At 42.0% G+C, this 21741-nt stretch overlaps 2 protein-coding genes across 5 annotated transcripts; both read left to right on the top strand.

Annotated features, from left to right (window-relative positions):
• Positions 1-4733: 4733 nt before the first annotated feature.
• LOC140318672 (moesin-like) lies at positions 4734-12005 on the top strand. 3 transcript variants are annotated; one of them, XM_072396479.1, is made up of 13 exons: positions 4734-5178; positions 5273-5368; positions 5551-5673; positions 6116-6267; positions 6370-6453; positions 6536-6682; positions 7698-7794; positions 8421-8584; positions 8711-8841; positions 9029-9189; positions 9478-9570; positions 10232-10390; positions 11383-12005. In XM_072396479.1, the coding sequence occupies exons 1-13, from the start codon at positions 5116-5118 to the stop codon at positions 11545-11547; spliced, it is 1635 nt and encodes a 544-aa protein (XP_072252580.1). In that variant the 5' UTR covers positions 4734-5115; the 3' UTR covers positions 11548-12005. The 3 variants fall into 3 exon arrangements, with proteins under 3 accessions (XP_072252580.1, XP_072252579.1, XP_072252581.1); XM_072396478.1 differs by having other exon boundaries at positions 4736-5178; positions 10157-10390; XM_072396480.1 differs by lacking the exons at positions 5273-5368; positions 5551-5673; positions 6116-6267 and having other exon boundaries at positions 5120-5178; positions 10157-10390.
• A 462-nt stretch (positions 12006-12467) lies between these two features.
• LOC140318322 (progesterone receptor-like) lies at positions 12468-21283 on the top strand. Of its 2 annotated transcripts, none has more exons than XM_072396087.1 (9): positions 12468-13746; positions 14797-14933; positions 15165-15281; positions 15574-15726; positions 15857-16063; positions 16591-16735; positions 17822-17952; positions 18107-18258; positions 20141-21283. In XM_072396087.1, exons 1-9 carry the CDS (start codon positions 12875-12877, stop codon positions 20303-20305), a joined length of 2079 nt encoding a protein of 692 aa, XP_072252188.1. In that variant the 5' UTR covers positions 12468-12874; the 3' UTR covers positions 20306-21283. The 2 variants fall into 2 exon arrangements, with proteins under 2 accessions (XP_072252188.1, XP_072252187.1); XM_072396086.1 differs by having other exon boundaries at positions 15574-15729.
• Positions 21284-21741: the final 458 nt, after the last annotated feature.

Here is a 21741-nt window from a genome sequence, read left to right as displayed (position 1 = left end):
TGACCATAATTTCATTTACAAAAGTGTGAAAATGTGTATGTCCCACACCCCGCCTTATGAATACTTCATGATGTGAGGGGAGGAAAGTTAATGACAGTCAGTATCCTAGGGGCCTCAAGCGTAACCCCAATGTCCACAAAGTTGGGACTCAAAACAACAGTCCAACTGCTGCATGACTGGCGGGTTCAAACCTGAGGAAAGCTACAAAGGCACTGGGAGAGGAAGCTAAGAAAGGAAGCGTCTGACTTTGGTTGCGGAGGAAAGACATTGGTGGGGGGCAGTGAGGGCAGCTACAGGGGATGGCAGGGAGCTGTTCCCAGTATGCTACTGGCACCCCCACCCCATGGTGGGAGGACTGGTTTAGTGGGTGAAAAATCCATGACATCTACCAGCTTCTGGAAGTCCAACAGGCTTAAAAGCTGAAGCAGGAGATATCACCTGCACATACTGCATCTATTACGGCGACATAGCTTCATAGTAGAAGAGTCCGGGTGCTGAACCGGCTTGCCTGCATTTCAAACATTTCACCGGCTGAAAATATTTGATGCATCATTAAATTTGCACTGCACACAGCGTCAAACTTTTCTGGAATTGTGGGGGTTGTAGTTCTTGCGAAGGTATGGTGTGTTTGTGTCTTTCTTCTTACTTATAATGGAGGCAGTTTAGCACTTAGTTTCATACCCTGCAGCACTTTTTCCATCATTCACGGTGAGATCACAGCAAAACATGTCGTAGAGTTTGGCCCTCTCCTCCCCGGAAGTATGCAAAGACTGCTGCTCACCTTTTCCATCATTTCCTCATCCAGTTTAAAAAAAAAATTCCATCTGTTATCAAATTGCTTTTTGAACTCTTTAAACACAGCTTAATTCATTGATCCTCTAAAGGGTGTGGTCACGTACGGCCTGCCTGAGACCTGTCAAGAAGCGTGCTGTGGAAGGGAGGACCCAGATACAGAACTTCAAACAAACAAAGGCAAGAGCAAAAAGCGTGGCAAAGCCGAATATCAAAAATTCTAAAACTGTGGAATAAATAACACAAAACAAGACGAGACTATGACTATGACTATGCTGACAAAAGGCAAAAATCTGACAAAACCTGGGAACCGGGAACATGAATCATGAAAACGGTGGTGGTAAGGATTCTGCCCTGAGCTGAGGGGAAACCTGGAAACTAAATACTGTGGGGAGGTGATTGGTGATGAAGTGCAGCTGTGAAACAAAAACAGGTGACTTGAGTGAACTGAACGTGACAGGGGAAAAAACATGACAAGAAATAAACCTAAAACCTGAAAACAAGACAAAACAGACCTCAAAACGTGACGTGACAATATCCTTCTGATAGAACAGATTCTTATTTCTTCAAAGCATTATGCATTATTATTATGCATAAACTTTCAGTCTGGCCGTGATTCCAAGATGAAAGTCCCCGTTTGCGAAGAATAACAATTTACCTTCTGATAATTTCTCTTTGTACTGTGGCCATGTTTTCCACAATCACAATGCTGCATAGCAGGCAATGTTCTGGTGAGATGTCAGACACACCCATATCCAGAACAGGTGAACAATGACTGCATGTACTGTCACGGTTTATGTTTGGATTATTGTTATGTTTCAGGTTCTGTCACGTTTTATTTTTAATCTTCATGTTTTCAGGTCCTTTGTTATGTTTCTGGTCATGCTTTTCCCTCCTGTCACTTAGCTTCACTCAAGTCACCTGTTTTCTGTTCCACAGCTGCACCTCATCACCAATCACCTCCTCACAGCATATAGTTTCCAGGTTACCATCACTCAGTGCAAAAAAAATCCTCACTTTCCCTTCCATGCTCACACCACGAAAGCTAAGTCTGGTTGTGCCTCATAGCCATAGTCTTGTTTTTTCACAGCCAATGTTAATCAGTCTTTTTTTAGTAATCATAGTCTTGTTTTCTCGCACCATAGTCTTGTTTTGTTTTCACAGCATTAGTATTTTTGATAACTGGCTCTGCCGCGCCTCTTGTTCTTGCTCCCCTATGTTGTTAATAAACCTTGTTACTCTTGAAGTCTGCACCTGGGTCCTACCTTCCTGTATCGTACCTAACAGAAGGATTTTGCCAGAATGGACCCAGCACACAACCAGGTTCTCCACGGCTTGCTCACGGCCTTGGCTGACTGCATGGCCAACCCGACCGACATGTCTGACCAGTGGAGGGTGTCTGGGGACATCCTGGAAATGTTCAGGCGGGGGCTGGTTCCAGAGATCCCCGTACTCCAGGAAACATGGGAGATGACGAGGCAGATCCACTTCGAGGCGACAGTGGAGATTTTTGGCAAAGACTCGGCCGTGGTATCAGACATGCTCCATGAGACTCTCTTCTCTCCTTTTGCCTCCCCAGCTTCTTCTCCTGTGTTGCCGTCCCCACAGCCCGTTGCCATGCCCAAGCCGGCCACCGCCTCCATGCCCTAGCACCCCGCCGACGAGGTTACCTTTGAAGTCTGCATCTGGGTCCTCCCTTCCTGCATCGCTGCCTGACATGTACATTTACATGAATATCCCTCTCAGTACATCAAGTCTACTTGAGTTTCCACTGAACACGTGCTTCAACGGAACGGATAAAACTTAAGGAAATCTGACCTTTTGTACCAAGGGGATAACATGGTCAAAGGCAGAAATTTGCTTAAATTTGACTGCTGACCCAGATGTAGTACAGCATCTTTCAAATTTTATTTCGCATGTCTAAACTTCTTGGGGTTTGAAATGTCTCCCTGTGTTATATTTGCAGGGTTGAACACACTAATTTACAATATGATTTAAGGATATTTATTTGGGGATCGGTGTCTTTTAATTTGAGAAGAATTCTATGATTATTTCAATGATTACAAACTTTTTCTTTCCTTTCATTGCTGTCAAATTCTTGGCAGCGTAGAAACCAAACCAGAAAAGTGTGATTTAAAATCGTATATCTTGTCTTTCCATATAGATAAGACCTTTAACATTAGAATTTTATTAAAAACGTGCAAATAAAGAGAACCCAAAAATAGTACCGTACTTGTTTGTTTCATTGGGGGAAATTATCCATTGTTATCTACAGACTACATAAAAGATGGACCTTACCATCCGGCTTGCGATGTAAAGCTAATCGAAAAATTCCTTAAGTACAGTACAGTACAGTACAGTTGGTGAAAGGCTAAGAATACTGTCATGCTGGCAGTGACTAGTTACTGTGAGTTAAGTATGTTACCTATCATCGAAACCTGTTTTGTGATTTAATGCAGTAAATGCAATATAATGAAGCTATTCCTCCAGTCATAAGAAAAACACTCTGAAAAAATGCTGTATATAAAAATAGATAGTTACTCTATTGACCAGAAGCAAAAATAGTTTAGTAGGGTAACTGTCAGTTAGCAGCAGATGCTGGTAAACAATGCTTTCTGGTCAACTGAGACGAACCAAGTCGAAGATGTAAACAGTGTAACTCGTAGTCATTTCTGAGTACCAGCAATTATTGCATAAACATTTTGTGTGTAGCAATGGTATTAAACAATTGTACGTGGAGATCTACATCTTTTTCACAAACATGCCAGTAATGTAATGTTTATCCACGGAGAGGCACACAAAGTCGAGTGTAGTGAGAAGAGGACTGGCGTTGTGTTGAAAACACTCATCCACACAGCTGGCCTGAATTAAAAAAAAAATAACCCTTCAACGAGAAAGTATTAGTCAACAAAGTAACAGTCATGTTAATCAATGTAAGATGCATGCTGCTTAATACAACTGCCAACAGTCATTTTTTAGGGGTGAAGACATAGCAAGTACTCAACCCCGCCCACACTCCACCCCTGTGGTGACGCCAGCAGCTACCCCTTTGATATGGGCGGGCTCAGAGGAGGCTTAGCAGAGGGGGTGGAGTGAACTTGAGTCAAGTAATTCTGACATGAAAATCAGAATGGCTCATTAAATGAGAAACTCTCAAACAAACGGGCGCAAAAAAAACAAAAAGATGCCAAGGTTTTTGAGGCATTTTATACTTTAAGATACCGTTTGGACAAAGTGATTTAGAGATTTATAAATAGTTCACAAAGTCCCAGATCACAAACAAGTGCCTTGACAAAATACGGTGACCTTCACTGTTGTAGCAACATATGGTGCTGAATTCCTTTTTGATTTAAGCCCCTTATACACTGCAGATGACAAAGATCGTGTTTAGATAGCAGATCAGTGATTCAAGATCAAAACCTTTTGGCAATCTAAGGGTGAAAAGTGTGCACAGAAGAGGAAGGCTGCCTCTTTAAATTGTCTGGACCAGGGCTGCAGGTGGATTAGCTAAACAAGAAGCACTTGGGAACAATACAATGGCCTATTCTCAGTCACTGTAATCCTTGCAAGCACTTTCATATGACTCTGCAGAGAAAAGGCCAATACAAGCACCTCTACGAAGAAGGGTTTTTGCCACTGATAAAAAACACAAATGTCAACTGTAAGTATCTGTCATTAATTGTTTACATCCTTTTTTTGCGTTGTGTTTTACATAATGTCTAAACATTTGAAATGTGTGAACCTGCTTGGCTGAGGCTACACCATCTTAAGGCTAACATATTAAACTTTTTAGAGTTGCACCTATCGACACTGAAAATACAGAAGTTTACAGTGTTCGTGGAATTGTACTAGTGCTGTTGCATTATTTACAGAATTCAAGAAAAGTTAAGCTGTATTCCTATTTTCATAAATATTCACTGAAACAGTGTATTCAGCTAAGCTAATGACTGTACTACATTGTTAGTGCTTCTGTTGTCATTCAAATAGGCACTAATGTGCTGACCCGTCATTAAGACTTGCATCATAGACTGAACCCCATGTTCTCTATTAAGTCTAAAATACATTGCGGGCTTCATCTTAACCTAGTTGAACCGAAAAATGTAAGGAACACTCTTTTTGGTTATTTTGCTGTCAAGAAACAAACAACAAAAAGAAAGTGGCATTGTTTAAAAGAATAAACGATGTTATCACAGACTTGGTAGGGCTCTTTCTCACCCAGCTGTGGATCTGTATGCTCCATGATGCTTCTCTGGTGACTCAGATGTATGAACAGCAGGGAGCTTTTCCTGTTTTCTCTGGCAGATAAATGTTCGAGTTACGACCATGGATGCAGAGCTGGAGTTTGCCATCCTGCCCAGCACGACTGGAAAACAGCTTTTCGACCAGGTACGTTGTGCTTTAAAATCTTACTTTTATTATTAATTTTTAAAAAAGTCTTTATTTAAAAGATGGAATTATGATTATGAACTGATTATTTTAGGTGGTGAAGACAATCGGTCTGAGGGAAACCTGGTTCTTTGGCCTTCAGTATCAGGACAGCAAAGGTTTCTCCACCTGGCTGAAGCTGAATAAGAGGGTGAGGTGGAAGTTTGCACAGAAACTTTAAGTCCCTTGGTGATTTCTTTTTAATTCAAACAAATACTGCTTGTAATTGTGATTATGGTATTTTTGCTAATGCTACTGTGTCACCCCCGTTGAGGCTAATTACGGTCTATTTATTCATTCTTGCTCTCCCCTGCTGTGGAGTATTAATCCCAGGTGACAGCGCAAGATGTGAAGAGGGACAACCCTTTGTTGATTAAGTTCAGGGCCAAGTTCTACCCCGAAGATGTCGCAGATGAACTGATCCAGGAAGCAACGCAGCGTCTCTTCTTTCTCCAGGTTGGAAATTAGATGACACCACTTCTTTCTTTTTTTTTACACGGCATGAAAAGGATTCAAACTTTCCAAGTCCTTCATGCCAAAGTTTTCGACACATAAGTAATAGTCTCATTAACGTAGAAATAAGAAAACTGTTTTCAAAATGTGCTCGGAAAGGCTGTGCTATAAAAAGACTGGTAACCCACAGAAGCTACACTAAATAAGGAATCTCAATCAAAACAAAATGTAGACCATGTCTTAATGACCAGTGGGGGTTTCATGATGACTCACACAGATCTGCTTAACACTCATGGGTTTTCCGTAAGGGAGTACACAAAAATTAGGTCCAAGAGCAACAAGTAAATACCTGACCTCAGAAGGTTTCTCCATGTCAGACATATTAACACTACTATCTTGTATGGTACTGCTACACAAGCATTTCTTTCTTTCTTCAATATTTTAGGTGAAAGAGAATATCCTAAACGATGACATATACTGTCCACCTGAGACTGCAGTGCTTTTGGCTTCGTATGCTGTTCAGGTCAAACTCGGAGACTACAGAAAAGATTATCATGTCCCGGGATACCTTGCAAAAGAGAAGCTGCTGCCACAGAGGTAGAGCATCCTGTGCATATAAGTATTAACCGAAGTTCACCTTAATTCCAGTTTCACTCACCTGAATTCCAATTGGTTTGTCCTCTGTACTGTTAAAACCAGGGTTTTGGAGCAGCATAAGCTGAATAAGAATCAATGGGAGGAAAGGATCCAGGTGTGGCATGAAGAGCACAAGGGAATTCTGAGGTGCTGAAATCTTACGACAAAAAGCCTTCATGTGCTTCTCGCATGTACGTTCTGTATCTCATTAAACTATGCCACATTACAGAGAAGACGCAATGGTGGAGTATCTGAAGATAGCCCAAGACCTGGAGATGTATGGGGTTAACTACTTCAGCATTAAGAACAAGAAGGGGTCAGAACTGTGGCTGGGAGTGGATGCACTGGGGCTAAACATCTATGACAAAAAAGACAAGTAGGTCACAACCTGAATACTTCAGTGTCTCTGATAATTGTATATAAATCACAGCCTGCCTGTCTGGATGGATTGCTACAAATGTTTGACGGACATTCATGGTCCCCGGTAGATTATTCCCACATTTTGGCTGTTTTCACACTTTGTCTATTCTAGCGCTAGGTTGGGGTACGCATTTGTGATTTTGAGAGAAATGTCTCATTAACTATCCTTTTGTTCAGGGCTGGAACAAGAACATAAAGCACATTACACTGTGTCATTGTGCATTCAACCAAAGCAAAATCAAAAAGCAGAAGAAGTGTGTGAAAAACTAAGTCCACTCCATGATTCAGCAGCATGTGGACCCACCCTTAACAGCAATAGCTGAAAATAATACTGTACTGTCATGAACTTTTAACATTTAACACCCTAACTGTGGCCTGTAGGGTCTGAGACGTAGCTCTTGGTTTTTCGTAGTTTCATTGCACAGCCTGACCTTGCGGTGAACCTGTTGGGATGTTCACTCCTGGGAAGACTTGACCACTGTCTTGAATCTTCTCCACTTGCGAATGATCTTCCTCGCTGTACAATGACTCCAAATAGTTTGGAAAGGACCATATAAAGCACACTGTTACGACATTGTGCTTAGTTTTTGTTAAATACAAAATGACATTTCATGCGTTGTTTTTCATCTGAGGTTATTCTAAGACCTGCTAAGGACCAGATGATTTTAGTCATTAAGTTCTGACGTGTAATCTTAAAATTGAAAGAGGATTTAACATAACTAACTTTGTTAGAGCACTTGCTCTGACTCACAAATTCTCTCATGCTGAACAGAAATTGTGAATGTGTTATTGTCGTTTTGAGCATGCTTGCATGATGATGCTGGTAATTTAGCTTAAAGTGCAATTGCTTCAGCCTCACTAAGCTGCTAAATTGCTGTTGGTTCTCATTCCTGTTTTAGCCAATGTTTTCTAATGTAAAATGTACCCTACGCACCATAATGAAAGGGTAAAACATGTTAATGTTTCTTTAGGATGACCCCAAAGATTGGTTTCCCCTGGAGTGAGATCAGAAACATCTCCTTCAATGACAAGAAATTCGTCATCAAGCCAATCGACAAGAAAGCTCCGGTATGCAAAATACACGATCGATAGATTCTATTTAGGATTTAGCCCATGAAGTACAGTTCATTGTCAGGCTATATTAAAAGGTAGTTAATTTTGTAGGAATTTTGTACAGCTTGATGGTATGTTGAACCAACAGCTTATCTTGGCTCTGTTCATAGATGCTTATGGATTAAATAGCTGCTCTTTCGCCACTAGTTAAGAGTATTGATGATTTTTGTATTAGTATACTAGTACATATGTGTATATATATACACATATGTACAAGTATATCCTGAAAGAAATACATTTTTGTATTTTTTTTCACTGCAGCTCTAATGAGGAGTGGGACATAAACCCAATTGTCATTAGTAAAATGATCAAACTTGCAAATAATTAAAATTGCAGTGGCTTTAAATCACTTAAAAACATCAGTTCAGAAGTTCAGTTTAGCCTCTGAATCCGTGCTCAGATTTAAGGAAAGTATCCAAGAGTCTGGAAAAAATGATGAGATCTTCAAAAACAAACTAAGCCCTTTATATAATTTTGACCTGTGTGTAAGTTTAAAAAATAAATACAGATCTTTTGTCTTAATGGCATGTCATTAATAAGCCCTTTGAGCAATCCCTGATGGTTGTTTTGGTCTGTTCCAGGACTTTGTTTTCTATGTACCTCGTCTCCGCATCAACAAACGTATCCTGGCATTGTGCATGGGGAACCATGACCTGTACATGCGCAGACGCAAACCTGACACCATCGAGGTGCAACAGATGAAGGCCCAAGCCAGGGAGGAGAAGAACAAGAGGCAAATGGAGAGGTACACAAGGAAATAATAGAGGCTTATTTCTCACAGTTTACGCTGTGTTCTCTGTGCTTTTAGAAAGAACTGTCAGGAGATAACAATTTTTGTGAGTGTGTATTTATGCACAATTCTCCTTGTCAGGGCTCTGCTCGAGAGTGAGAAAAAAAAGCGAGAATTTGCTGAGAAGGAAACAGAGAAGATTGCTCGTGAGACCATGGAACTGATGGAGAGACTGAGACAGATTGAGGAGCAGACAAAGAGAGCTCAGGATGGTCTGGCAACTTTCTGAATACAAATTTTTCTTGAGTTGTTTTTTTCCCATGACAGAACATTAAAAGAATGGCTTGATATATTAAAACAGTTGTGATTTCAGGATGGCTGTAAGGCTTATATCGTGTTCCACTGTGCTGGATGGGTGTGTGGCGGATGTTCTGTGCATGTGTAAATGATTTTTTTCAGAGCTGGAGGAGCAGACGCGTAAAGCGCTGGAGTTGGAGAGAGAGAGGACAATTGCTCAGGAGGAGGCTGAGCGTCTGGACAATGACCGCAGAGCTGCAATGGAGGCTAAAGCAGCCCTGCTGCATCATTCTGAAACCCAGACAAAGAACCAGGAAACCCTGGTACTTATGCACAACATTATTTAGCTGCAATTAGTTTTCTGTTGGACTGATTCAATTATATGGGTGGTTTCTCTCCAAAGTTGAAGCCATGAATGTGGGAATGAACCTGCCATAAATTCACTGCATTTAGGTCTTCCTGTCTTGTGCATGCACACAAGGACTATATATACTATATATAATATACGCTCTCATTTTGTCTTGCACACCTCACATACAAATACAGAGCACAATGACCTTAGATCAGAAGCACTCCTAACTCTCTTTCCATTTGTGTGCGTGGTTGTACAGGCCACCGAGCTGGCAGAGCTTACCACTAAAATCTCCCAGCTGGAAGACGCCAAGAAGAAAAAGGACGAGGAGGCGAACCAATGGCAGAAAAGGGTGAGAGAAAAGTAAAGAACCGTGAGAGGGATAAAGGATGAATCGAACATGAACAAAGAGGGATGCCTGGCTCCAAATTATTAGTTAAAGAGATGCAGATTTAGAATGAATTCAGCATTAACCTTGTATAACAAACCCCAGCCACTAGACACTATAGCACACTACACTACTAAAATGAGCTTGCAAATAAGAAATACTACGCTGAACTTGTAAGGAGTGCTGCAGTGTTGTTATTTCTGCACTCCAACAGCATGGGAGACTTTAGCACCTAATGAGAAATCTGATTTCTCTAATGTTTCCTTAATTCGTGAAAGCTGCTCTTAAGCTTTCTTCGATTTCAGAGAAAAAAAAGACCGCTTATAAATTAAAAAGGTATTCTCATGGTTTCACACATGTTTAGAGAGCAAGAAAATACCAATTTCATCCCACTGAAGTGCCGAGTGTCACCAAAAGTTCAACAAGTTTTGCTATTGACAAAAAGTAAAACTGTGGCCTATCCTAGCTTTGGAGTATATCTGCAAGTCGACTTGTCTGACCTTATAATATCCAACCACAGCACTTCAGTGTGAGTCGTGTGTGTTGACAGGCGGTTATGGCAGAGGCTGATTTGGAGCAAACCAAAGACGGGCTGAAGACTAAATTAATGGGTGTCCACATCCAGAATTCAGTCCACCCTCTCATGCACGAGCACGATGAGACAGACGAGAGCAGCGCGGAGGCAAGCGCCGAGCTGACTTCTCCAGGCATGGTCCGAGATCGCAGCGAGGAGGAGAGAGTAACGGAGGCGCAGAAGAACCAGAGGCTGCAGAAAAACCTCAAGGTGAGACTAAGTGACTGTAGGCGGATGTCCTGTTTAAAAGTTCAAGCTCTTCAGGTGAAGGTATACAGCTGCATGTAGCTTTTAAGACAAATTATCTAAAAATACCTCCAATTTTCTAATTAGAAATGTTCAGAATGAATAATGTTCTGTAAATTAGAAAGCTCTCGTGTTGGATCTTGAAACTGTGTGTGGCCAGTCACTTGAAGATATAAACACCCAACACAAGGCCCTGTTAAGATGAAAACCCAACTTCTTTCTTTGTTAAAAGTTTTAATTCCATGGAGGTAAACAGCAGTTCCACCAGTTTGGACCGGACTGAAATATCTCCATAAATACTGGACAGTGAACCAGACAATGAACTTAATTACTTTTGTTCAGCAGTCAGTGATAGAAAAAATAATATGGTAACCTTGGTAAATATTCTCTGGTAAGCATCAGCATTTTTGTGTTTTATTGTAACAATGTAATCACATGAGGATGACATTTATGGTTTGCCTTACGGCGCCTTATTGCAAGGCAGTGAATGGGGTTGGGTGACAATTTGTTACAGCTCTGCTTCCTCAGTTGGTTTTCAGGTCTCATTTGATTCAGTTTGTGGTCTGAAAACCATGTTCTTGGTGGTGTCTCTTAAATTATTTTACTCTTAAATTGCTTTGACTTTGATGGAAAAATGGCAGAATAATTACCCTCACAAGTTGTGCTTCACCAGAGCTAAGTGCACTTAACATAATTAGACTTTGTTGCACTGGTACATTGTCAATGTTTTGGGTTTTATTCAAGGTGCATATCTCATCTGTGGTCTCTGTCTCCCAGCTGGAACAAGATGGCATATTGTATGTGTTACTCAACATGAAAATGGACTTAATAAGTACCACAATAGAGTGTTTTCAGATGGAACTGTGGGTGGGGAGTATAGGGGGAAAGGGATAAAGCTTCTAAACAGTCTCTCGGCCTCAGGTAAGAGGATTTTATTCTTTTCTGCTATTTTTCAGTTCCTGAGCATCGAGCTGTCGGGAGCTGTAGACGAGAGCAAAAAGACGCCAAATGACCTGATCCATGCTGAGAACGTGAAAGCAGGCCGGGACAAATACAAGACCCTACGTCAGATCCGCCGGGGCAACACTAAACAACGCATTGATGAGTTTGAGTCCATGTGAGACGGTCTGCTGTCGGCACACTCGGGATAAGGAAAGATGATGAACTGAAATTTTAGAAAGAGTAGGTGCAGATTATAGCCAAAGTAATTCACTTAAAGTACCTGAATTTGACAAAAAGAAAAAAGAATTCTAATATATATCAAATACTGTACTGTACTGTGTTTTTCTTTAACGTTTCTGATTTTAATACAATTTCTTTAAAGCATTCACTGGAAAAATGGGAAATGTCCTGAGAAGTAGGCCACATTTTAGAAATCACAGGAACCAAAACGAAAGTCCCGAGTCTAGTCCAGAGATGTAAACTTAGATATAAACCTATATCATTGCTGCTCTCATCTCTTTTGTCCTCCACAGCCTGATTACACCCAGCAGCAATTTGGAAAAAAGGCACACTGTGCCAGTTTGAACTAATAGAAGTAATGGTGTTCAAGGCAGTTGCTGTTGTTCTACGTAAACACGAATTCCTCTATTTCTCATCTAAGAAATAAAATCCAGAAAATGTCAATCAGTGTGCTGTGCCTTGGTCTCCATGTGAATGAGAAAGCATCACTTTCAGTGTACCTAACATCGGCCGGTTCTACATAATCCACAGCCCCACTGCACTTGTACAGTCTTCACTCTGCACTCATACAAGGAACGGTCCGTTTTGTTGCATCTGTTTTCATTTTTTTCATTAATTAGTTTAAACTGCTTCATCTACCCATTTGTTGTCCGCGGGCTGTTCTCTACTGTTCTGCATACTCATCACACCCTGCACTGATCACCTCAGCTTTCAGTTCAGATTTAATCTTTTACATTTATGACTTCCTGGAAACACGACTACTGCAGCCTTGCACGACACTGTGAGCAATGGTATTAAGATAGCTTTACCGTCTAATCGTTGCTATTCTCGCGAGACCCCCTCACTATTGCATCCGAATAACAGGACGCGAACTGATAGGTTTCCAATTGACATAATAAGTTACATTAGGTTTATTGTTAACTGTGTAAACCAGGGGGACGTTGTCAACTAAGGTTCAAAGTCCTGCTCGGATTCTATCAGTCACACTCGAGGTTATATTTAGTCGCGTATTAATGGTACGAAGCTCCGGTGCTGAGAATGGTTACTTTGTTAAAACGAAAAAGTTCATTTTTGGATTTTTTTTATTTTTTTGGATCGGCGGGACGTCCCTTCTCTTCTGCAACGTCGTCGACTGATCTGAATTCCCCATCCGCTGAGACGCATGAGTGGAGTCTCATTGGGTAGGCGTTTTCTCGCCTGGAAAGTGTTTTGTTTGTTCTCCGTACTCTCGGCGCACTGCTTCAACTCCAAGGACGCGAGCTGAAGATGGCCTTTCGCTCGAGCTTGCCCGACAGAGAATTAACGTCAAACTCTTTCACAATGACGGAGAGGGATCGCTTGGACGTAGCTGATCCCTACGCGTGCCCAACTACTGAGCTCAGTAAAGCCGTGTCAGTTTCTCTGGGTTTGGATCCACTGTTGTCTCCGCTCAATAACATGAACCAGTGCCCCAGCAGCGCATTTGCAGACTGCGACCCTGCTGGCGGTGGAAATAGTTTCCGAGGAATACCAGAGTTGGGAACGCCTGGAAATGTGAACTCGGAAGGAAGCAGAGTTTTCCTGACTGGCTCCAGCCCACGAGAGGACAACTTTGGAGAAGTGTGCCATGGCATACGGCAGGTGAGCTGCATGGATCTGTTCAGTCCGGGCGAAATGAACAGCGCTCAGTCTGTGACGCGTGGCTCGGTGATATCCAGATTTGTCTGCAAGGAATCAAACGTGTTTATGAACCCGTTAGCGGAGTTTCCCGCGACCTCTGAGGTCGCGCCTGTAAAACCGCACTCTGCATACAGCCCCACTCCAAGCCAGTACAGAGATAACCAAGGTGTGTGGTGCGCAAACGAGCGCGCATACAGCGGCCGATTGGAGTCACACAGATCCGAAGGATCCGAAGGACATACTTTCTTGTGTAAATACTGTAATTACGGGCAAACCTCTCACGGGTCCAGGCAGGAATGCAACTGCGTGTGGTACAGGAGAGGTGAGCGGGGCGGTAAAGGTGGCTTGCAGGCAGCGACGGCACAAGCGTACGGCCAAGTGGAAAGTTACCCAGACGCAATTCGTCAAGGGCAAACCACCTTTTCCACGATCAAGAGTGATCCTTCAGTTTGGGTGGACTACACTGATCGCACTTTCAGGTAAATTACGCATTCTGTTTATTTGTTCCGACTTGTTTTTTTGTTGTTGTTTTTCCTGTTTGCGTGTAGCCAGGAGGGCATTCCTGTTACTCCTGTTAGTCTTACCTAGCTCTCAGACATGCTGATGTCAGTGATGCTGCATGTCAACACACGTCAATCAAACAAAACACGATGATTATACATTCCAAACGGCCAAGCCTAGATTGATAGACTGTAGAATCACACCGCAGAGACGGCTGCCTAATAGGACTGAATCACTTGATCTCTAGTAGCCCCATGTGCACATCTTGGCCTTGGTCAAGTTGTGTTTCAACATGCAGCTAGAGTGAACCAAAGTTCATCCAATCCCCAAGTTTCCACAAAGTCCTTATTTTTGCTGTGACTATAGCCACACAAGCAACTACCAGACGTTGAGTTAATGTATCAGTGTCACTATAAACAAGAGATACAGCACCTGCTGCTGAATCTGTTCTCCGAAAGGAGGAAAATGTTATGTCAGGAGTTACTGATTTAAAAAAAAAAAGAAAAAAAAGACTAACTTTGACATTCTTTAATCCCAAGTTTCCTTGTCAAAAAAAGGACTTTATTTCTTATGTAATCACTTATGAGAGGGGGAAATGCTTGATAGATGTTTATGCATTTGGCAGACGCTTTTATCCAAAACCACTTACACTGGCACTTACACTAGGCGTATAGGAGGGGTCTTGCTTGAGGACCCCTACTGGAAGTAGTAACTTTCATGCAGGGGATTTGAACCCACATCACCCACAAGAAAGGTAGCAATTTTCCCACTACACTATCCAGTTCCTTTCATTTCATAACATATTACATAATTGGATTGTATTGAATTGAGGGAATTAGTGCTTCAAATTTCCAAACAGGACAGACCCAGTGACCCAGATCTGTAAACGTGTCTGTTTGACCAGGTGCTTTGATGATTTATTTTTTTTACACGGATGTCTGAGCTGGAGGAGATGAAGCTGCTTTTAAGATTCTCCGCTCCGCTCTTCCCTCTTAAAATGTCACAGTGTTGTTTGTGTGTGTACGCAGGCATGAGGATTTTTTTCCAGGCGTGTACTTATCAGACAGGAGAGTGTGTCAGGTCTGTGGGGATGATGCTTCGGGTTGTCACTATGGAGCAGTAACCTGCGGCAGCTGCAAAGTATTTTTCAAGAGGGCCGCTGCAGGTGGGTGCAACACACAAACACAGACACACACGCATCCCAGATGCACACCAATTATTCGTCGGCTGATTTAATTTCTTACACCCACTTGCTGTCTCATGCCGACAGGGCACAGTGACCTGACATTACGAGGGCGAGCTATTTGTTATCAGTAAACACCCACATATTGTTGCTATGAGTAGAAGCCGGAGTATTGTGGAGCACTCATCCTCCAGGACTTTTGTGTGCATCCAGGTAAGCAGAACCACCTGTGTGCCAGCCGGAATGACTGCACCATCGACAAGCTGAGGCGGAAAAACTGCGCCTCGTGTCGCTTAAAGAGGTGCTTCATGTCGGGAATGAGCCTGAAAGGTGCGAAACTAAGGAAGGAGAACAGAGAGAATGACAGAGAAAGGGTGTGATGTGTGTTGTTTTGAGTGGGTGGTCAGAAACCTTACAGTGTATGTTTCCTCAAAAACTTTTTCCACGTTTCTGATGTTAAATTTAAAAAATTAAAAAAAAACAGCTTTAGGAGCTCTAAAAGAAGTCTAGCTTAAAATATGTTGATTATATTTTTCCTTCAAATTAAAATGTTTGTGATTGAACATTCTCCCTTGAACCTGTTAGTCTTCTACCTGTCTTTTTTGTGTGTGGACAATTCTAGGTCGCAGGCTGAAGGGAGCCGGACAGGCGAGAAGCGGAGAGGAGGAGCAACAGCCAGCTGCCTGGCGGCACGAAGAACGGGAAGAGAGGGAAGAGAGGGAAGGGAAGAAAGATGTTGTCTTGGAGCCCGGAAATGCAGCTGCCAGGGCTCAAGGTGGTGAGGATTAGTGGCACACCAGCTCAAGTATCACGCTGATTCATCACGGATTATGCTTTTGCTGTTGAAGGTGCACATTTTCCACTTTCTGTTTAATAGTTGTGGCTTGTGTTTCCTTCTTAAACAGGAAACCATGCCCCACTTCTAGGCATCCCCCAAACTCTGCGCTCCTGCCTCTCCCTGCTCAGCATTCTGCAGTCCATCGAGCCCGCTGTGGTCAATGCCGGTCATGACCCGGCCCAACCAGATAGCCCCACGTCCTTGCTCACCAGCCTCAACGAGCTGGGGGAACGGCAGCTGGTAACAGTGGTGCGCTGGGCCAAGGTAATACCAGGTAAACCAGCCCGAGCCAAGGAAACACACTGCTGACATTCCTGCGAATGCTCAAATGCTCAGATTGTCGTAGCTTTTTCCAGTTCAGTGAACACCAAACAAAAACACTTCAAGGTTACACTTGTCAAAAGTACTGTGCACGTGAGCATCACTTATGTTACTTGCAGTTCACAGCGATACATAAGTGTGTCAAAAGCTATCAGGAGAATTTCCTAAAATCTGTTAGAACTGGGCAAGGCCTCAAGATCTTGGTCAGGAGATAACAGGCTTTTCCCAGAATTCAGTGCCAGCTTAAGTCTGGAGCCTACAAACTGACCTGTTCAAATATCAACCACTAGAGGGGGATATCTTCAAATTTAAGTTGAGAGTGGAGAACTGAAAAATGGGCAGCATTATCCCCCGCTCTGTAATCTGTGTTATTGTTGGTTTTCACTCTGAATTGATTGAGCTGAGAGAGGTTAACTGATCAAGATTTATTCTTTAAAGTAAAAGAGCTTGTTTGATGAAGAAAATTGTGCTGTTTTACAGGGTTTCGTGACCTGCATGTGGACGATCAGATGTCAGTGATTCAGCTGTCATGGATGGGGGTGATGGTGTTCGCTTTGGGCTGGAGATCCTTCACTTTAACAAACTGCTCCATGCTCTACTTTGCTCCAGACCTGGTCTTCAATGAGTAAGTCACTAGAATATTGTTGTTTTTTTCTTTTCTACCCAGCAGGGTTTGGTTTTTTTTTGAAGATCTAACGGCAAGAAGTTTTTCGAACGGAACCTAGTTGATAAAAGTTTGCCAGAGTTGATACAATGTCTTTATCAAACAAAGTAAGTTTATTTGGGTGTAATCAGTCATAATAATCGCTGCGGCATGGGGTTTGTTGAGGTGTCTCGAGGATTCACCTGTCATCATCACCGAAAAGAAAGGCCCAGCGGAATACAAGCTTCAGAGGAAGGCTGACTAATCGCACAATAAACGTCTCTTTTTAGGCGAGACAGTAAACAAGCATGTTCTGTTCTCAGCTTCTCCTCTGCGTCTGATACATGTGGCCGCAGAGGGATCACCTCAGATGATTTATTCCATTTCATCTTTACAAAACCAGTTGTCAGTCCCCCGGAACTGTGGCAGCATTGAGATGTTTCATTTTTGTCACCTTGATAAGTTCTGATTAGCACCGCAACCTTCCAGCCTCCATCAAAATGTTCCTTTAACTTTCATCTTTTCTCTTTGCTTTGTACTTTTAAAAACTTAACTCAGACTCTATGCCTCAAATCGCAGAGCACAAGGTACAGAAATGCCTGTTCCGCAGCCTCGCGTCTGTAAAATTGGCGAAGGAGGGTGTTGCTCAGAAGGCTCAAGCCAGTCGCAGGCCCTCAGTGTTGCTTTCAATTTTTCTTGCGTTTTTGTGCAATATTAGCAAAACAGTCATTCTCTCTGCATTAGACCTCTGTCACTCTATGGGGCTGCTTCTGACCTGCACAGTAATGGATATGCCTGCCCTTGTTGCTGACCCTCATTTTTCTCTGCCTTTCTGTCGTTCCCTTTTTCCATTATCCATCTAACTCATTTTTTTCTCACCCCTGCTGCTTTTTTCTTCCTTTTTCTCCACTCTCGTCTCTGCAACCATTAATTGTCTTCCTCCTTTCTATTTTACACTTTGTCTGACCATCTTCTGGCTTCACACTTCTTTTTGTCGCACCTTCTGCTCCCTCTTCTACCCTAATGCTGTTTTTTCTTCTCCTTTTTTTTTTCTACAATTCTTCACAGCCAACGGATGCAAGTGTCCAGTATGTATGAACACTGTGTGAGGATGAAGCTGCTCGCCCAAAGGTTCTGCAAGCTGGAGGTTACAGAGGAGGAGTTCCTCTGCATGAAAGCCCTCGTCCTCTTCAGCATCAGTGAGTCAGCTGGCATCATGTCTTAATAATACCGTAAAATGTCAACTCATTAAGGGAAAAATGGCTAGAAAGGAGCGCAGCCATATTTCAGAGAAGTGATGGGTTGGATCAAGCCTGTGAGAGTTATTGTTGTGTTCTGGCTTTGTGGTCATAGTGCCAGTGGAGGGCCTGAAGAGCCAGCAATGTTTTGATGAACTGCGGACCTCCTACATCAAGGAGCTGGACCGCTTGGCCAGCCACCACGGAGAGACCACCCGTACGCAGAGACTGTTTCAGCTCACGCAGCTGTTGGACTACCTCCAGTCGGTAATTCATGAGCCTTCATTTCACAAATGAGAACTCACCCTAATGTGTCTCTGAACTGTTACGTAAGTGTCATTCTAGCTGGTGTTGGCGACTTAGTTTACCAAAAAGTAATGCAGATATAAGTGTCCCCCCCAAGCACACGAACACTAAATCTGGCCCACAGCACGACGGTGTTCGCTGAATGTTTACCAACCATTACTCACTAAAGATTTCTTTAACAGTCACTTCTTTCATTCTGTTGATCTGAGCAAAAGTTTTTTTTCTCAATTGCTCTGCAGTTTTCTATGAATTGTTGGAAGGCGATATGAATGTTTCATCTTCTCTGCTGTGGCTCCACCTGCAGGCAGTGGAGTGTTGTTCTGCTTTTTTGTTTGTTTTGTTCTTAATTTCAGCTGCCCTGGAAGTGATTTGACACTTAAACTCAGAAAAAAAGAAATACATTTAAAAAAAAAAGGTTTTTTTTATCAGCTTTTAAACTGTTCAGACTAATAAAAATATGTGATCTGGAGGAGCAGGTGGAGGGGTCCGATCAGATTTTATCTGTCCAGATACGATCCAGTGCAAATGAAAACAATGGAAAGACTGACTTGATTGGCTTTGTTCTGTCTTTAAATGTTTGAGCTATAAAACTGTGGAGTCGGAATAATACTATCTACCATTTTTATTGGTCAGCTCCGGATAGTTAACCTCCTCCTAGGGACGATTAATCCTCATCAGCCTTAAAAGTGCCTTAAAAGAACAATAACACCAGACGATTGCTGCTTTAAAAGCATGTGGTGAATTGCATTTCCTTATGATCTACACCCTCTCTGATTTTCCTTTTTTATGTATTATAGAATTTTAAGTGGAGGGAATAGAGATGGTGAATGAAAAACCTCAGAAAACACACAGACTGTGCTTCCACACATGTATTACCACATTAAAGAGTCACAGGGCATGTTTCTTCATCATCCATCTACCGTATCATTTTTTTCCTTCAAACGCCTACGCACACATGTAGCCAAGATAAATAACTTCAGTAAAACCTGAAATAAATCATGCTATGAGAGCTTGTTTAACATGGAGACATGTCAGGCTGTCCCGTGAGCTTTCTGCGTGGTATTTGTCACTGTTCTATTTATCATTAAGGTCTGAGAGAGCTTGAGAACATGATCACATTTGTACAGTAACATTTAACAAGTCCCTTGACTTTTCACAGTTTATTTCTTCATATGGCTTTTAATTTTCAATTTCAGACATATAAAACTAGGACAATTGACACTTTTTGCAAGATTGTCCTGACCGAGAGCAGCAATTTCAGCACACACACATAACAAAGGCAGCTACATTACATTGATTAAATATGCAATGTATGACTGAATGAATTAAATATTCTCAGCAGGTGTTTGACCACAAGAGGGTGTAGATCAACCACTTTACTCCGTTATTAGCTTAAGAACTTCAGTGAGAGCCATTAAGTGTCAGAGGAAAAAAACCCACCGACATCACTGATGCGGGTGTGACCAACGGAGTACCTCATTGTGAAGTTCCCTCCTACAGAGAGCAGAGATGCAGCATTTTCGTCCCTTAAGTGCTCAGCCTTATGAGCTGGAGAGCAGCCAGAGATTGCCTGGCAGGGCCCTTTAAGCAGAAGACCAGAGTCAATCGAGTCTTTACATTTCAGATTTTCTCCGCCTTTTTTCCTGTCTGTGGAGCTTAAAGTGTCAGGTGTTACCTTAAAAAACCCCTCCTTTGAGGCTTGTGTCAAAAGACAGGCTTCATTGTTCTTTTTCAGCCGTTAGCACAATTAATTCCATTGTGGTTACTAATGACCTCAATAACATTTTTTCCTTCTCTTCTCTTCTCTTTCCTTTTTTTTTCTACCTCTATCCCTTTGTCTCAGATTGTGAGGAAGTTGCACCAGTTCACCTACGATCTGTTTATCCAAGCACAGTCCCTGCAGATGCGTGTCAGTTTCCCAGAGATGATCTCAGAGATTGTCAGCGTTCACGTACCCAAGATCCTCTCTGGCATGGTCAAGCCCATCCTTTTCCACGATAGAGCCTAGACAGCCAGAGTTTTCCTGACTGTCCTTAAACACCAGACCTTCAACCATATCCAGCAAAGCTAAAACAGCAAATGATGTTTTTTGGTTTTTATGAGGTGAGAGAAGTATAAGCCTGACTGAGGCTATGAGTGAACACTAAAGGACACTAGAGGGTAGGACAGCATGCACTGTGTAATGTTAGATATTTACATCCACTCTGCTCTTCTTGCTGCCTGTTCACCGTATCACGCATATCTCATCACAATGTTTTTGGAGCTGATTAAAACACTTGCATGCATTCCTCCACATGAGCCACTGAAACCTAGCATGGAGCCTTGTTCAGCTCTTCATACTGATTATCGTCAACTGAGAGATAAGTCAGCAGGGAGAAAAATGTGTTTGCAGCGTTCACATCCCCAAAAGCTTTTCTGTGTGCAGTAGTATGGCATTTGAAGTAGCTTTTACACAATGAATGTTATTGTATGCACCTGAGAAGGGAAAAAAAAACAAAAAAAACTGGTTGATTGACAGTTAATAAGCAGTTGTGACTTGCATGCTATGAGCTAAAGCTATCTCGCCTGAGGCATATAAAAACATTTTTTGAAAGCTGCTGTCTTATCTTATTAAAAAAGTAAATGACAAATAGTTTTATGTGTTGTTCAGATAAAGACCTTTTAAAGTGCTAGTGACTGTATATTTATGCATTTTTGATGGCAAAAAGTCACACCAGAGACAATGAAAAATGCTCTCCGGAGCAGTGATTCATTCATCGACTAGCAAAGCGGGTGACTTTATAAGAATAAAGTTTTGAGTGCCAAAACATTGCTCCAGTACAATTTTTCCAAGATGGATATTTCATACTGTTGTGCAGCTTTTCTACATTTTCTTAAAGGTGTTCTTTGCAAATGCTTTCCTGTGTATCACACCGTCGCTTGTGTCCAGCCAAGAATCCGCTTATTTGTTGTCATATTTACAGCCTGACGTAATAAAAATGAAAGAAAAACGCAGCATGAGTGTGAGTCTGTTTTGGTTTTTGACGGCAGAGTTCTTGTTGCTTCTTAGTCAGTTTACTTTACAGTAGCGTTAAAAAGAAAGTTAACACTAGTTCTATTACATTTTTTTACTTATCAGGCCATAAAAAACAAACAAACTGGAACCCAGGTCTTAGAATTAGGTGAATACAATGTCAACATAACAGCAAGATATAACATATTACATTTTGTTATATGTTATACAAAGCAATATGAAAAACTGAGGACGCCCTATAATTATGATTTCATAGCTTGTAGAACCACCTACAGCTGCCATGACTTAAAGTAATTGTTTTCTGTGAGATGTTATCAGTCTCTCAAATTGTTGTGGAGAAATGTTGGTACACTCTTCTTTACAATGTTGCTGCAGTTCATTGTGATTTGCAGCATTTTTGTTTGCACAGCTATCTTAAGGTACCACCAGCA

This window comes from Leuresthes tenuis, unplaced genomic scaffold (assembly GCF_036924035.1).
Source record: "Leuresthes tenuis unplaced genomic scaffold, fLeuTen1.0.hap1 SCAF_11, whole genome shotgun sequence".
In the NCBI taxonomy this organism is placed as follows: Eukaryota; Metazoa; Chordata; class Actinopteri; order Atheriniformes; family Atherinopsidae; genus Leuresthes; species Leuresthes tenuis.
Note: the sequence above shows the minus strand (reverse complement) of the source record. Positions and strands in the feature narration are given on the sequence as shown.

Excerpts from the sequence above, each read along its gene's own strand:
- LOC140318672 (XM_072396478.1), top strand. The coding sequence starts at position 5,116 with ATGGATGCAGAGCTGGAGTTTGCCATCCTGCCCAGCACGACTGGAAAA. Across the intron at positions 8,585-8,710 it reads AACAAGAGGCAAATGGAGAG|GGCTCTGCTCGAGAGTGAGA; the intron begins GTACACAAGGAA and ends TCTCCTTGTCAG. Across the intron at positions 10,391-11,382 it reads GGCTGCAGAAAAACCTCAAG|TTCCTGAGCATCGAGCTGTC; the intron begins GTGAGACTAAGT and ends GCTATTTTTCAG.
- LOC140318322 (XM_072396086.1), top strand. The coding sequence starts at position 12,875 with ATGGCCTTTCGCTCGAGCTTGCCCGACAGAGAATTAACGTCAAACTCT. Across the intron at positions 16,064-16,590 it reads CTGGGCCAAGGTAATACCAG|GGTTTCGTGACCTGCATGTG; the intron begins GTAAACCAGCCC and ends GCTGTTTTACAG. Across the intron at positions 16,736-17,821 it reads CCAGACCTGGTCTTCAATGA|CCAACGGATGCAAGTGTCCA; the intron begins GTAAGTCACTAG and ends AATTCTTCACAG.